The 14,861-nt window shown below is 44.0% G+C and overlaps 1 protein-coding gene across 1 annotated transcript; it reads right to left on the reverse strand.

Moving 5' to 3' along the window:
• Positions 1 to 6,672: 6,672 nt before the first annotated feature.
• Hebp2 (heme binding protein 2) lies at positions 6,673 to 14,603 on the reverse strand. Its single transcript, XM_027938506.2, has 4 exons — positions 14,090 to 14,603; positions 13,437 to 13,572; positions 12,539 to 12,719; positions 6,673 to 7,548 (listed from the first exon to the last, which is right to left on the reverse strand). Exons 1-4 carry the CDS (start codon positions 14,189 to 14,191, stop codon positions 7,350 to 7,352), a joined length of 618 nt encoding a protein of 205 aa, XP_027794307.2. The 5' UTR covers positions 14,192 to 14,603; the 3' UTR covers positions 6,673 to 7,349.
• Between the last annotated feature and the right edge of the window lie 258 nt (positions 14,604 to 14,861).

The following is a 14,861-nucleotide window of genomic DNA, read 5'->3' on the forward strand; positions in this document are numbered from 1 at the left end:
ACACCCTTGTTTCTGGAACCCAGGAATCTGCACTGTGATTCTCCCATTGGGTCTTGTCATATATTCCACACTCATTTTTTTTTCCACCAGTGACACCTTAGCACCATAGGGACTACCCATATCACATGATCCAACCTGGTAATTCCTTTACATCTGTCACTTCTAGGTTCACTTCTAATTATGAATCATATTTTTCTGTTATTCTGATTTTACTGATTTTTTAAATGGATGTTGGGTATTTTGAATATTATATTGTTTGTTGATAGATTTTGTTTTATTCCTTTAAATACTATTGGGCTTTATTCTGATGGACTGCTAAATTTCTTGTAATTAAATTGATCCTTTCAAAGTCTGCTTTTGAGCTTTGCTAGAGGAAGTCCAGAGAAGCTTTTGATCTAGGGACAATTTAAGAGACCATTCTTTTCCCAAAAAGATTCTACTTGATGCCGCACACATTTTGAATTATTTCTCCTCTTGTCACTGGGAACATAAACTATTCCAGTTTCACGCATGATCCGTGAATTATTTGTTTCTTGGTTTAGGTAATTTTCCTTATACTTTCATTCAACCAAATACTCAAAGGGACCCACTGCAGATCTACAGAGCAGATCTCTCTTTCTGTATGCTTGTTCCTCTTCTCATTTACTGTGCTGCACAAAGTCTGCCCACTTGGTCTCCTATAACCCTGTTCTCTGTTTCCTCGACTCAGGAGACCACTGGTCTGTGTTTGGCTTCAAGCTCCTCAGCTGCTGCCTAGAAACTGCCTTCAAGCCGTTATTAGCTTGAGTGATCATTCAACTCACTTCGATCCCCTACTTCTTCTCTGAGTCCATACTCTTACGCTGTGACCTTTCAATGTCAGTAAAACATTGCTATGTGTATTTTCTAAAGGTTTTGGTTGTTTAAGATGGAAGGTAAATTGAGTCCCTATTTCACCATCATGGCCAGAAGCAGATGTTCCCATGAGGGGGTCTTTAAGAACATTGCTGAAGGCTGCACTAATCTTGATTTACTGCCCTGATCAAGGCAGAGGAGACTGAGAGGCTTATGCTCTTTCCCCACCAGGTCAGAGAACCAATGTGGTTATTCTACCTGCCAATTATACTCTTAGGGATTAGGGAAATAACCAGTGGTAAGTCTATAAATTCAAGGGACCTGATGTAGGCTAAACTTAGACTAGAACTGTGTTTATTTTCCAATTTCCATGTGTTCCTAGTTTTATGGGGAATGAGGAACCATAATAAAACTTTGGGTTTCTGGGTTTCAAATTTTATTTTGTTAGTTATGTATTTATTAGCTTAGGTACAGGGTATTAAACTCAAATACTTAACTATTGAATCACATCCTCAGCCCTTGTTTTTTTTGTTTTTGTTTGTTTGTTTGTTTTGAGCAGGGCCTCACTAAGTTGCTTAGGGCCTTGGTAAGTTGCTGAGGCTGGTTTCAAACATGCGATCCTCCTGCCTCAGCCTCCCAAGTTGCTTGAATTACAGGTGTGTGCCACTGCACCTGGCTTAAATGCTAATTTAACCCCCATATTCCCAGGTATTCCTCTTTCCCCAGTGTGTAGCCACCTAAGTAAATGGTCATATGTCCCTTTAGAGGAAGGCTGGAGTAATCTTAACTGTGTACACTCACAGAAATGGTGGAAATGTTGTAGAAACCTTTCCGCTGGGGCCCAGTCATCTCTTCCATCATGAGTTTTGGAAAACTGGCTCAGCTCTGGAAACTGGGCAAGGATTCCTGGTGTTTGTTTTATTTTATTTTATTTTTTTCTGTGTTCTCTCTCAGCCCCTACTCATTCACCTTGCCCTCTGTTGATTTTCTGTTTGGTTGCTAGGGATACCATGTCCTATTAAGCATCTCCATAAGATTTTACAAGTCAGGACCCCTGTTTGTATCTGCCATTTTGAGCTTGGTGTTCAACATGATAATGGTGTCGCCCTGGCTTCTGTGGTTAGCATTGCCCCCCTGGGCTCTTCTGGGTCTCAACATCATCTACATTGACTCAGCAAACCAAGTTCCATCACAGCATTTCCAGCCAATATAGACTGTATAGGAGAGTCACCACTGAGCTCCTGAGAAGTACTCATGACCTTCTCCGGGTCACCCCCAATAGCCTTGGTAAGTAACGGCTCATTGTGACCTTCCCCAGAGAAACATTCCTCTGATGGGCCATTTTGCCTCACATATCCATCCCAGCATGCCCCCTTCTCTGGGATCTTTCACTCCTTCCTGTTATCTGACCAGCAAATTCAGGCTTTTCAACACTTCTCTCATTTTTCTAGGCTTCTGTGAGCCAGCCCAGAGCAGTGAGTTCACACTGTCTTCTGGTGTTTTTCTCAAGGTGTTAAATGCTGTATCTTTAGAGTTGTTCCCAGCTCAAGAAATTCTCCCTTATCTAGTGTTGTAAACCCCATATCTTTAGTCAAGCACCCCCAGAATCTAGTCCCAAGGCTACTCCTGTGCCCTTCCCAGTGCAGTCCATTTCTTCCCTCACCAGAGCAACACAGCCCCAGCAGGTTAGTTGTGACTTAGCTCTGATTTTAAGCCTAGAAGTCATGACAAGGGATGGGGAAAGCTCCTGTAGGACACCTGTTGCCTTATGGTGGAAAGAACACAGTCTTTCCTTATGGTAGGATAGCAGAAGGGGGCGGGAGTAGTTCTAGCTTAGTGAGGAAGGGTGGGTCTCTTCTTCATGCTCAGCATGTTGAGAAACATTCTGACTCTTAGGAGTCAAAATTGTTGGGGGCATCCCCCCAAATTGTCCCCATGATGGGATTCAGGTCCCGAGGTTTGACTCTGACCTCGATGTCACAGATTGGGCTTGGTTGGACACTGGTAGTGAGCTAGTTTTATCACCAAAATCTGTGCTTGACCTTCAGAATTTTCTGTTCAGTTGCTGTAAGAGATGAGGACTTGACCACAAAGAGAGGGGATCTTAGTTGTTTTTAAGTTGTTTGTTAATTGACCTAAGCTTTTCAATACTATCTGTAGAACATCCATCCAACTGGGTAATAACCATTCTACTCTATTGCTCTTGTATTTAGTATCCATACTTCCCCCCATATTTGAGACAACAGATTTACCCACCAGTCATGGCACTCCCTTTCACCACTCCATCTAGAATTTTACTAACTAGACAGCTTCTTCATGCCTGGGGCTCTCTGTGCTCACCTTCACTAGGGATGGAGACTCATAACCAGCCAGTCTCAAAATGTTGTCTTTCTGTATATGTGAATGAACCACTGATACCAACTGAGCCAATCTGAGACTGAGATGAAGTATAAAGATGTATATTGAAATTGCACCTCTGAAAGGACAAGGAATTGTTGGATGGAGCACTTGAGCTTTTTGTTGAATTGCAATACAGATTGACATAATTTCTACCACCCTGCCAGGAAGCTCTAGAGGAAACTATTTATTAGAGGAGCCCTGACTTGGACAGAAACAACTATGTCTTGTATCTCCACCTTGGTTGGTCACTGGCTGGAAGTTGGTAGAAAATGGTATGCTGTTGACACCCACTGCTTCTCCCAGTGATAGGCTAGGTGCTCCCCTGGAGATACTGTGTCCTTAACTTGAAATCTGAGGTGACCCTGAAGATCATAAAAGCTGAAAGCTGGGGCTGGGGTTGTGGCTCAGTGGTAGAGCGCTTGCCTAGCAAATGTGAGGCACTGGGTTCGATCCTCAGCACCACATAAAAATAAATAAAATAAAGATATTGTGTGTTGTGTTCATCTGCAACTTCAAAAAAAAAAAAAAAAAAAAAGCTGAAGGCTGTATCTGAACCACAGTCCTCATTGCTGGGCAGCTAGTAGTTTTTTTTTTTTTTTTTTTTTTTTAAACCACTCAAGAAAACACAATTTATTTAGCTGGAATATATAGCAAGCTGTTTTCTTGAAGGTAAATCTTGACCAGCTCACTCCATGGGGTTGTCTGCCACTGCTCCAAATCCCAGAAAAGAAATGACCGTTCTTTGGTCACAATAACAAATAAGTACCAGGAATAGTCAGTGACAGCGTGGCATCAGTAACCTCACTTCTAAACCAGGCTTCCGAATCCTGCTAATCAGCAGACGCCTCGCTCTGGTAACCGCACCTCCACAACGACAGCTCAGTCAATCCCTGGATGCTTTTGAAAGTCTGTTAATCCCTGGACTCTCTGTTTCCTAAAACCCTGTGTAAAGTCAGCAGCTTTCTTTATCCAGAGAGATGGTGCCCAACAAGCACAGATGTCCTGCTCAGCAACCTGTCTGTGGAGCTTTTCAGCATGGGCACTGAATCCCGCCTCTTGGGTGCTGACCCCTCTACCCAGTATGCTCCCACCTCTGCACCGAGCTTCTATCTTTCACATCTCCAGGGTCTCTTCAGAGAGGCCTTTCCTGACCATCCCATGTGACATCCACCACACCCTACCGAGCCCTACTGCAGCATCCTACTGCCCTAGTTCACTTCTTTCTTTTTCTTTTTGGTACAGTGGATTGACCCAGGGGCACTAACCACTACACCACACCCTCAGGCCTTTTTTGTACCATTTTTGTGGTGCTGGGGATTAAACCCATGGCCTTGTGCAAGCATTCTACCAACTGAGCTATATCCCCAGCCCTCTTTTTTGTACTTTTATGTAGAGACAGGGTCTTGCTGAGTTGCTTAGGGCCTCGCTCAGTTGCTGAGACTGGCTTTGAACTCGTGATCCTCATGCCTCAGCCTCCTGAGTCAGCTAGGATTACAGGCATGTACCACCACAACCAGCCCCAGTTCACTTCTTGATGGCAAGTGCCACAACTTCAGATCACCTTCTTTGTGTAGAACTGCCCCATCCTCTGGAACACGAGGTCCATGAGAACAGGCCACTTCTGTCGTGTGCACAGTTGTCTCCTCAGTAGGAAGCTGAGCTAAAGCGAAGAGTGAAAGGTGGTCGCTGGAGCTGGGAAACAAGTCACTGACAAAGGATGGGGCAGCATGTTTCCTCTGCACTATATCCCAGCCCCTCATGGGGTGCCCACAATGCAGGCTCCATAAAAACCTAAAGAATGAGTAAATGTCATTTCAGGGAAATGTTTAAGGAGAACAGCCAGAATTTCAGGAAGACAAGTAATGCCTAGGAAAGAGTGGATAAATGCCGTGAGTTTCAAGGAAGCCATTACTTGTCAGAATCTGTGCCTATTTTGAGCAGAGTGATGGGAGCATTTGGGAGAGAGGCACTGCAGAGGAGAGGGGAGAGCTCATTGGTGAAGCAAAAATTAGATCAACAGCTCAAATGGAAGGCTGAGCCTTAGAAAAGGGTCTAGACATATATTTCCCATAGGTAAGATAAGGAAAAAGATGCAAAAGAAATGTTAACATAAGGGCTATTTCATGACCAGCCACATGATTAAAATAACAATTCATTGCTATGAGAAATACTTTCTAGGCTGATTAATTTATGGCTGAAAAAAAGTCTTAGTTTTAAGGAGGAAGAGGGGGAAAATGGGATACTTTGAACTCAAATGGTATAAAATCAAGTTTTTCTTGAACATGTTTTAGATTACAACTGAATATTGGTTATCAGAAATATGCTTCTCTCATTTAAGTGAAATTTATTGCATGTGTGACACATGTTTTGTATAGGACTATAGGTTGAACTTTAGAAATATTTGCCTCATAACAGTAGAGGTTAGTACTGTGGACATTCATCAGTAGAAGAGCTAACAGACATCTTCTAGTAAGTGATGGTAAATGTGCTATAAAAGAATCTTAATTTATTTCTGGCAAGCATAAATGTGCAAGGAATCAATAAATTTAATATGCAACTCAAGGAAATATATTCAGAAAATAATTGCCTAGAATTTTAAAATTTATATCCATAATAATTTCCAAGCCAGAAATCTAGCTTGTTTTTTTTTCTATCAAATATTACAATCTCAAAGGTATCGCTGAGATCATAATCACATGAATTATTTCTATGCAGGAAGAACACTACCACACAGTTTTCCTGTGGGGCTTAGAAGGCAACAGCATGGAGTTAGAAGCCAGACTGCCTGGGCTCATATCAGCCTCTGCCCTTACAGTGTAGTCTACGGCAAGTTACCTAACAGCTCTGTGTCTCAGTTCCTCATCTGATCAAATGGGGATGATCAAATGTGGGTTGTTCTGAGGGTCGAATGTGATAATTCAGGTGCTACACTAAGAATAGCACATCTAGAAGGCAATGTATAAACACTGGCTATGGAAATCATTAACTATAAGGATGTTGGTCTACTGCATCTGGATTAGGGAGACTAATTTTAAAAGATAATGTTAGGGTTGAAAGGACCTCAGGCATCACCAGGCCCATTCAACCCTCTGGATACTCACATCTCCTATGTAAACAATCGTCTCCTGAGAAGTGACTGTGTGTCCGTCCTGTGCTTAAGCAGGCAATGACAGAAGCAGTACCACCCGTGGGCAGCTGTGATTGTTGGAAAATACTGAGCTCCAGCCTGCTTTTCTCCCCCACTCCTAAAGCCACCATCCCCAGGAGCCCACAGCAGAGCTACAGCCCTTTCCACAACTGGCTTCCAGGGACCAAATGTGACTTTATCTTCCCTAGGACAAGCGTTTTCCAGCACCATTAGACAAGGACCTCTATCTGCATTTTACAAATCATTTTGTAACTGTGGAAATATGACATGAAACAATCTAAGAACTCAAGTGAATTCTTAAATTATATGTCTGTGTTTATTTCTTTAATAAGTATTTATTTATTTGACAATGCTAAGGATTGAACCCAGGGCCTCATGGTTGCTAGGTGAGCTCTCTAACACTGAGCTACATATCCAGCACAAAACATGCCTTTATGGGATGTCATACAAGACAGGAAGTCCCTAGCTTCATAAACGTATTCTCTGTCACTGAATATAATCAACACTTTTGGGTAAGAGCTTTCTTGTGCAGGGGGCATTGGCAGAGGCTCAACAGAGATTGTACAATGGCAGCCGCAAAAGACAATTTATTTTTGTGTCCAACTGACTCTCGCCAGGCCTGCTGGCCTCATAGCTCCACACAGGATAAATCTTGAATGTCTTTACTGATATTATCTGGAAGGAAGAACATCCATGGACTCAAATCCAAGCAGAAGAAGGCAACATAATTGTGATATTGTGAACAAGACAGAAGTTTGTGACTCATTTACATTTACAGACTTTGTCCCCTGTTATCTGAATATCTAAACAAAGCTTCAAGCATTAAGAAGGCACATTGGAAATAAGCTCAATTCATAGTGGTACTCTCAAGTTAGAAGATACCGCACATAGCTTTACTTCTAGGAGGGGTTGATGTCTGCAATTAGAGCAAAGGCGTGCCCCAGGCAATGAACTTCCTTTCACTTTCTCATTCAAGTTCTTTGGAGGGTTCACTCTTCTGTATCAACCACACTTCATTGTTTCTGTTGAGCAATTTGAAAGGACTGTTGTAGCCCGCGGTATAGAAAACCTTTTCGTCAAAAACTTTCCCTTCTTCCCTCAAAATGCTTGCTAATGTCAAAAGCTGTTCTTGATTCTTCTGGGCACTAGAGAATCCATCGAAAGACCTACAAAGGAGAAAATAAATAAGCATGAGTGATTTCCTTACTGACACTAGAAGAGCAGGAGCTGGTACCCTAACACTGGATTCAGTGCAGCTTCTAACCACTATACTGACCCTTCTGGTCCCACAGCTCCCAGTCCCATGTGACCTCGAACCCACTGAGGAGAACCAGGAGGACACCTAGGTCCCATTTGCTGACAGGCAGATTTGGAACTTACAAGATCTCATATTCTCAAACCTGTGCTCCTCAAACTTCACTGGGCATAAGAATTATTCTGGGATCTATTAGAAATACATTTAGGAGATCTGCGGAAGGGCTTTAGAATGTATGTCTAGCAATTTCCCAGATATGTGCTGATGCTCCTGGATACAGAACCACACTGAAATCCCTTTAGATACCCTCTTTCCGTTTCTTTCCCCTTTTTTTTCTTTCATCCTTCCCCTCTCTTCCTCCCTCCCTCCCTCCCTCCTTCCCTTCTTCCCTCCCTTCCTCCCTCCCTCCCTTCCTTCCTTTCTCTTTTCTCTTACTCTTTTCCTTTCCTCCCTTCTCTCCCCTCTACCCCCAGGGTCTTACTATGTTATCCCGGCTGTTCTCAAATTCTAGGATTCAAATGATTCTCCTGCCTCAGACTCCCAAGTACCTGGGACAAGAGGCACATGTCACTATGCCCAGATCAGAATGTCAGTTTTCCATTGAACAATTTCCCTGTTTTTCTCCTTTGGGCAAAAAGTAGGCACTGGGTTACAGATGAATATAATTAGTTTAGATCTCTACACATTTATACTCTAATGAAAGAGACCAACATTTATTTGGGCAGCTCTATGTACCCCAAGTAGAGGTAACAGTGGCAGAATCAAAGTTCTACAGGAGCACTGAAGATATGATTAAATTCAGGGTAAGGGGTCTCATCTAAGACCAGAAATGGAGGATGAATAAAGAAAGGGAAGGGATAAATGAGGGATATAAAGAGTACAACACATTTTCATAGTGAGGCATAAAATAAAATCTGAAAGGTGAGTCGAAGCCAGAAGGAAGAACCTTAGTCTAAGGCCTTTTGAGGTTACTGAAAAAGATGTTGAGCAGACAATAACCTGGTCAGATCGGGGTAAGGATAACAAGCAGAGAGATGAACATAGATTGGAGGGGAAGAGCTAGGAGACTGCTATAAAAACAGGAAAGAAAAGATTTAAATAAGATGAGGAAAAGAGTAAAAGTTGAAATATAAATTTTAAAGTATGTAAACAAAAACATTCTGAGATTATATCATGACCTGGCTGAGCTGCTCACTTATGAGTACAATGAATTTGACTTTGAAGGTTAAGAATAAGAAACACAAAACTATTCCTAATTTTTTTTTTTGGTATAAGTTTCATAATCAATGGGCCAATGAAAAAAATCAGTCCTAACATGAATCATACAAGATTCAGGATCCAAAGAACACAAACTATGTTGATTTTATTCAACAGTTTCTTTCCTGTGCCTGAAATCATTCCTTTTAAATCCACATTGAATAAATGTAAGCATCTCTGTATTCATGTGAAGACAAAGTGAGCTGCCGCAGGAGAGCTGATTCAACTCTGCTTTGTACACAGAATACAATTCTGAGCCTTGTGTTAAGTAACATTTTGGATCCAATATTATTTATTTTTTTAATGAACAGTCAATACTATGTTCAGCCTACAGGAAATTTGTTTTCATATTCCACTTTTTCCTTAAATAGGAATCTTGAAGACACTAATTAGAAGTCGTCTTGTGTTTTCTGAACACTTGTTCTACAACAATCTATCTGCTTCTTTATTCTGTACACATACCTTGTACCCCCAGCCCCAAACACCAATCCTACTAGGAGCTGGAGCATATGGACATGGAGACAAGCTGTCATACTCTTAAGGAGTTTATAAGTAAGTCATTATAACGGAGAAGAATAACAATAGGAGGAAGGGCATTCACAGGGTGAATTCCAGGTTCAGCTCAATGGGCCAAAGGACACAGCCCTTTGTAGAGATAGGCACTGCAGGCCAGAGAAGGGGATTAGGGAATGCTTATTTTTAGAGCTGCTTGGTTTGATCCCTCAACTTCCATCCCCAAATAGAGATGTAACAGGTAGGGAAGCCAGAACTGGAGACAGTCACTAGATATGAGAGTCCTTAGACACTGGGAATTGAAGCAATGTGAGAGGACCACCCACAGCAAGTGTGCTATGAAGATCAACAATGGGCATCAGCAGTGACTCAGAGATGGGGGACCAAGGAGGAGCCCATTGAAGCAAAGAAACAGGAAAGGAATGGTTAGAGAGCACATTGTTAAAGGATAAACAAATATTCAGGAAACAACCTGGTCAATACATGGACGCTATGGGGGTCACAGGGAAGAGGACATAATCGTGTGACAAATGTATTGCTGAAGATGGCAAGAGCAGTTTCCAAGGAGACAGTGGGAGCTGCATCAGACTGTGATGGTTCTGATGAAGCCCCAGATGGAAATAAGGAACATGTTTTTGGAACCTGAAAGAGAACTGAACCTTGTTATAATGTAGCAAAGAGCTCAGCTGAACTCTGTTCATATCCTAATGTTATATGAAAGAGCTTAGAAGCGATGAAATAGGATCATTGGGTGAAAGTTTTTCTGAGCAAATGAAGATGTGGCTTGGTCTCTATTGAATTCCTACGGCACAATACCAGAAAGGAGAAACAATTTAAAGACAGAATTTTCTTTTTCCTTTGGTACTGGAGATTGAACCCAGGGGCACTTAATCACACGGAGCCACATCCCCAGATCTTTTTTGTATTTTATTAAAGACAGGGTCTCACTGAGTTGCTTAGGGCCTCACTAAGTTACTGAGGCTGGCTTTGAACTCTTGATCCTCCTACTTCAACCTCTCAAGCTGCTGGGATTACAGACATAAACCACTGTGCTCAGAATCTAAATTTTCAGATAATTGTTAGCCTATCCATATTGAAAGAAATGAAAAAGCTTGCACAGGAGAGAAGAATAAAGCCAAGCAATGCTTTGAAAAGGAAATTATTTTGGCACTGTCATCCATACTGAAGCCAGGACATATTCTCTAAGAGTGGCTCCAAAGGCATTTCAGAGGTTAACCAGGGGGGTTTCCTCTCCTATCCCAGGCTCAGAATATCAACACATGGGAGAAGACCCATTTCAAAGGAGGGGCTTCCGACCCTTTAGGACCTTGGAGCTCAACGCCTAGCACCACCTCAAGGTTCTACTCCCTGCTTTCCAAAGTGACACTCCTTGACCACTCCAGGTTCAGCTCAATGGGCCAACGTGTGACACAGGCCAGGATGTCTGGCCCTCGGGAGGGCACAGGTGATAGATCTTAGCAGCATCCAAACAGTGCCATCTCTGCTAATGTATGGAGTACACAGGCCAAGGGAGTATGGCCACTTCCACTTAGATCCTGAAGGATGGAACTACCCAGAGCCTCAGGTACATGAACCAGACAGAGGGCCACAGCAAGGATAGGGCCACCACAGAGAGTCACCTATAGGGCAATTCCTAATGGAACTGTAGGAGCAGGGCACACCAGATTGGTAGAGCTACTACTGTGCAATTCCAGCCTGGAAGAGCTGCAGGTAGCTGACCACAACCCATGAGAGTGGCATCGGGGGGTAGGGTCACCCAAAGTTATAGTGTAGGGCTACTTGAAGCACTGGGAACCCACTCATGTCCAGCAAAGCTTCAGAGGCATGACCTCCACTCCCGGAGGCCTGGAGGGCAGAGTCTTGAATTAAAAGAAGATTAATCCTACACCTTAAGATTTGGGTCTCTGTTGAGACCTCTTATTCATTTCTTCTTCCCTATTTTTCCCTTTTGGAATGTGAGTGTCTATCTTATGACTGCCCCACTGCTGTATTTTGGAAGCAGAGAACGTTTGATTTCACAGGCTCACAAATGGAGAGAATTTGCCTCAGGATGAATCATACTTGAGTCTCACCCAGATTTGATTTAAAGGATATTTAGATTAGTCTTTTGAGTTGATGTTGAAATGAGTTAAGACTCTGGGCATTACTGGGATGGAATTTATACTATTTTTTTTTTTTTTTTTTTTTTGTACCAGGGTATTTAACCAGTGAACAACACTGATAGCCCCTTAATTTTTTTTTTTTTTTTTTATTTAATGTTTTGAGACAGGGTCTTGCTGACTTGCTTAGGGCCTCATTAATTTTCTGAAGCTGGCTTTGAACTTTCGATCCTCCTGTTTCAGCCTCCTGAGCTGCTGGGATTACAGGCATGTGCCACCACACCCAGCTGAAATCAATGCATTTCGTATGAGAGGAGGACATGAACTTTGTGTGACCAGAGTTGGAAAGCTGTGGCCTGAATGTTTGTGTCCTTCCAAAATTCACATGTTGAAATTTTAACCACCAATGTGATGACATTAGGCGGCAGGACTTTGGAAGATGATTAAGTCATGAATGGGATTAGTGCCCTTAAAATAGGGTCCTAAAGGAGTTTATTTACTCCTTCTACCATGTGAGAACGAAGCAAGAGGTCCCATGTATGAACCAACAAATAATCCCTCACCAGTCACCGGAACTAGCAGTGCCATAAACTTGAACTTCCCAGCCTCCAGAGCTGGGAAATTTCTGTTTCTTATAAGTTACCCAGTATATGGTATTTTGTCATAGCACCCCTAATTACTAAGATAGGTATCATGTACTGTTTTCTAAGGTATTTTTGTTCAGGTTTACCTGGATTGCAGGTAAGAGCAGCCTTATGTTTGGGGTGATATAGTTTATACTGTGTTTTATATGTGGAAGTCTGCAGTAGACTTCTCATTAAATGAATTGATATATCTTGCAACAGACTTTATTAATATTTAAAACGGGGCTAGTTGGAAAACTTCATGAAGCACATTAGGCTTGTTTTTATGAAAGAGTGAAAAGCTTGTTGGAATTGCGCAGGAGCTAAACAGCTAGAGTGTGCAAGTAAAATTAGCAGACAGTAGGGCTGTAAATTATCTACCACTTACCGCACAAACACAGTCATTTCAGCTCTGTCTTCAATGAAGACATCTGACTCTGAAGGCCGCGGTGGATCAGATTGCTGTTCCGAGGGGATGTATAGGGAGATGGTAATGGTAGATTCACTAAAAGGACCGGAGCCAGGCTCTATGAAGCTTGTCACTGGAGCTGTCATCTTTATTTTCATCTCTGTGCCATAAAAATGAAAATTAAATCTAGTGGACATGTGACTGCTTTTAAAATTTAACCTATTCTTTAACTGAGTTTCTTAATTTACTTTATAATTCTGATATAAATATTTACCTTCAAGATAATTTGCCTCTTTTTAAAAAAGGCCAAAAAGACTCAATTATTCAGGGTTCACATTAAACCTTTCTGTACTATTGATAATTTTGGTTAATAAATTCTGTACTTTCAGAGATATAAGGGGAATGTGGAGATAACATGGTCTAGTTAATCCTGTTTTCTTTACAGTTCAGAAAATGAGATCCGATAAGCTAAGAGACCTGCCTAAAAATATACATATTTATTTTGGCCAGAGACAAAAGTTATGACTTGAGACTTGAGCCTCTTAATCCACCATCTTCCTGTCCCCTGATATATATTTTTCTGTATCAGTCACCAAATTATCCTGAAGCATTAGCCCTGGGAAAGGACTTCTCACTAGTTATGCAGAGCCACAAACAGTTCACCCAAAAAGACAAGGAGAAAGGTTGAAAAGTACTACCCAGAGGTACCCTCCTCTAGCCCATGCAAAGGTACTCCAGGAGCATCCTCTGTGAAAAGATCAAGTCTTTGATGGTGTGAGTATTTCTATTATAAAGGATATTTCTGTAAAAAGCTAAAACTCTTACTTAACCCCAGGTCTCAATCATCACATGCACACTAAGTTACAATTGCTCTTACCTTTCTCGTTTTTGCCTTGAATGTAGCTGTTCAGCTTTGTGAAGCCAGTCTGGATGGCTGAATCCCAGTCCTTAGATTCAACACTAGTGCTGACCCACTTGGCTGGCCCATAGTGTCGGGTCTCATAACTTCCGGCCTAAGGGAAGAGGAAACTTCCAAAGCAATTCCAAGACAGTAGGACATGAGATGCCACAATTCAGGTATCTTGGTCTTTAGTCTTCCTGGAGCCGTCTTGCCTAGGTGTTGCTGGGCCCTAAGGTCCTGGCTCTTTAGGGCCAGGCCTAGCCTCACCCGGAGGTGTCCCTCTTTTGTGTTAGGGTTGGCGACAGCCCCAGCTCCACAGGCTCCGAACCTCAATTCAAGTTCAAAGAAACAGGCATCCATGAGCCTGAAGGTCCCACAGACGGCTTTGGGTCCTAAGCAGTTGCCCCCTACTCCCAGGCCCCAGACAAGAAGCGAAGGTGTGGCCTGCACCCAGGGACACAGCTAAATGACTGAAGTTCTCCTGTTTTAGGAACAGGGTCGCAAGTTGGGACTAGGACCATCCCTAGAAAGGGTATTTTTTACTTAACCCCAGGGACCTTCAGGTCTCACTGCAAACCAGCCCGAGGGCAACCCGACTGGCCGGGATTCCCTCCCCGAAAGGCACCTACCTGCGAGCCCGCGTCGTCCGGGGCCTTCCAGTCCGGCGTCTCCACCGCCTGCTCCTCCGCGACCTCGGCTGTCCCCAGGTCTGGCTCGAGAACCTCGGCCATGGGCGGCGCCGATACTGGGAGAGAGCAGGTCCAGCTGCTCCCCAGGGCCCCTATCCCCGTGCTGCAGACGCGCGGCCTCCTGCCCGCAATGCGGAAGCGGGAGCCCGCTGGACACGCTCTGGTCTGGGCCGCGAGGGGGCGCCGCGACCGCCAGGGGTCCCCGGTGTAGACCCGGACAGCTCCGGCCCGGGCCACGCCCCCTGCCCGGTTCCGTGCCCAGTGGGCAGGGAGCCGAGCCCGGAGACTGGACGGCAGGGCCCGCTTCTCCCGGCCTCCTCTGGGGGCCCCCTCTGGTCACCGCCCTTGTTTTGGAGAGAGGCTGTGCGCTGTGAGCAGCCGAGGGTGGAGGACCGAGCTGCTGCTGGCGCGCCTTCTGTGTGACCGGTCGGGTCACTTCCCACGTCGCCAGCCCGCGCTGGCGGCCGCCTGACTCTGGGTTCCACTGCGCCGCCCGCGCACGGAGAAAGGGACCTGGAACTTCTGCAGACTCTTGACCTCGCTGCCCCGCCCGCAGTCCGGCCGACGAGCGCCCCACCCTTGGGCTGGATCCCGCGGCCCAGCCAGGGGCGAGCAGCCCTACTCCCACCTAGAGGACCGCCTAGGTTCCTTTCTAAGTACCCCTCGTGGGAGGAAATGGGTGGGGATCCAGCGACTCTGGGTGGATCTTGAA

The sequence above is a fragment of the Marmota flaviventris genome, chromosome 6 (assembly GCF_047511675.1).
Source record: "Marmota flaviventris isolate mMarFla1 chromosome 6, mMarFla1.hap1, whole genome shotgun sequence".
NCBI lineage: Eukaryota > Metazoa > Chordata > Mammalia > Rodentia > Sciuridae > Marmota > Marmota flaviventris.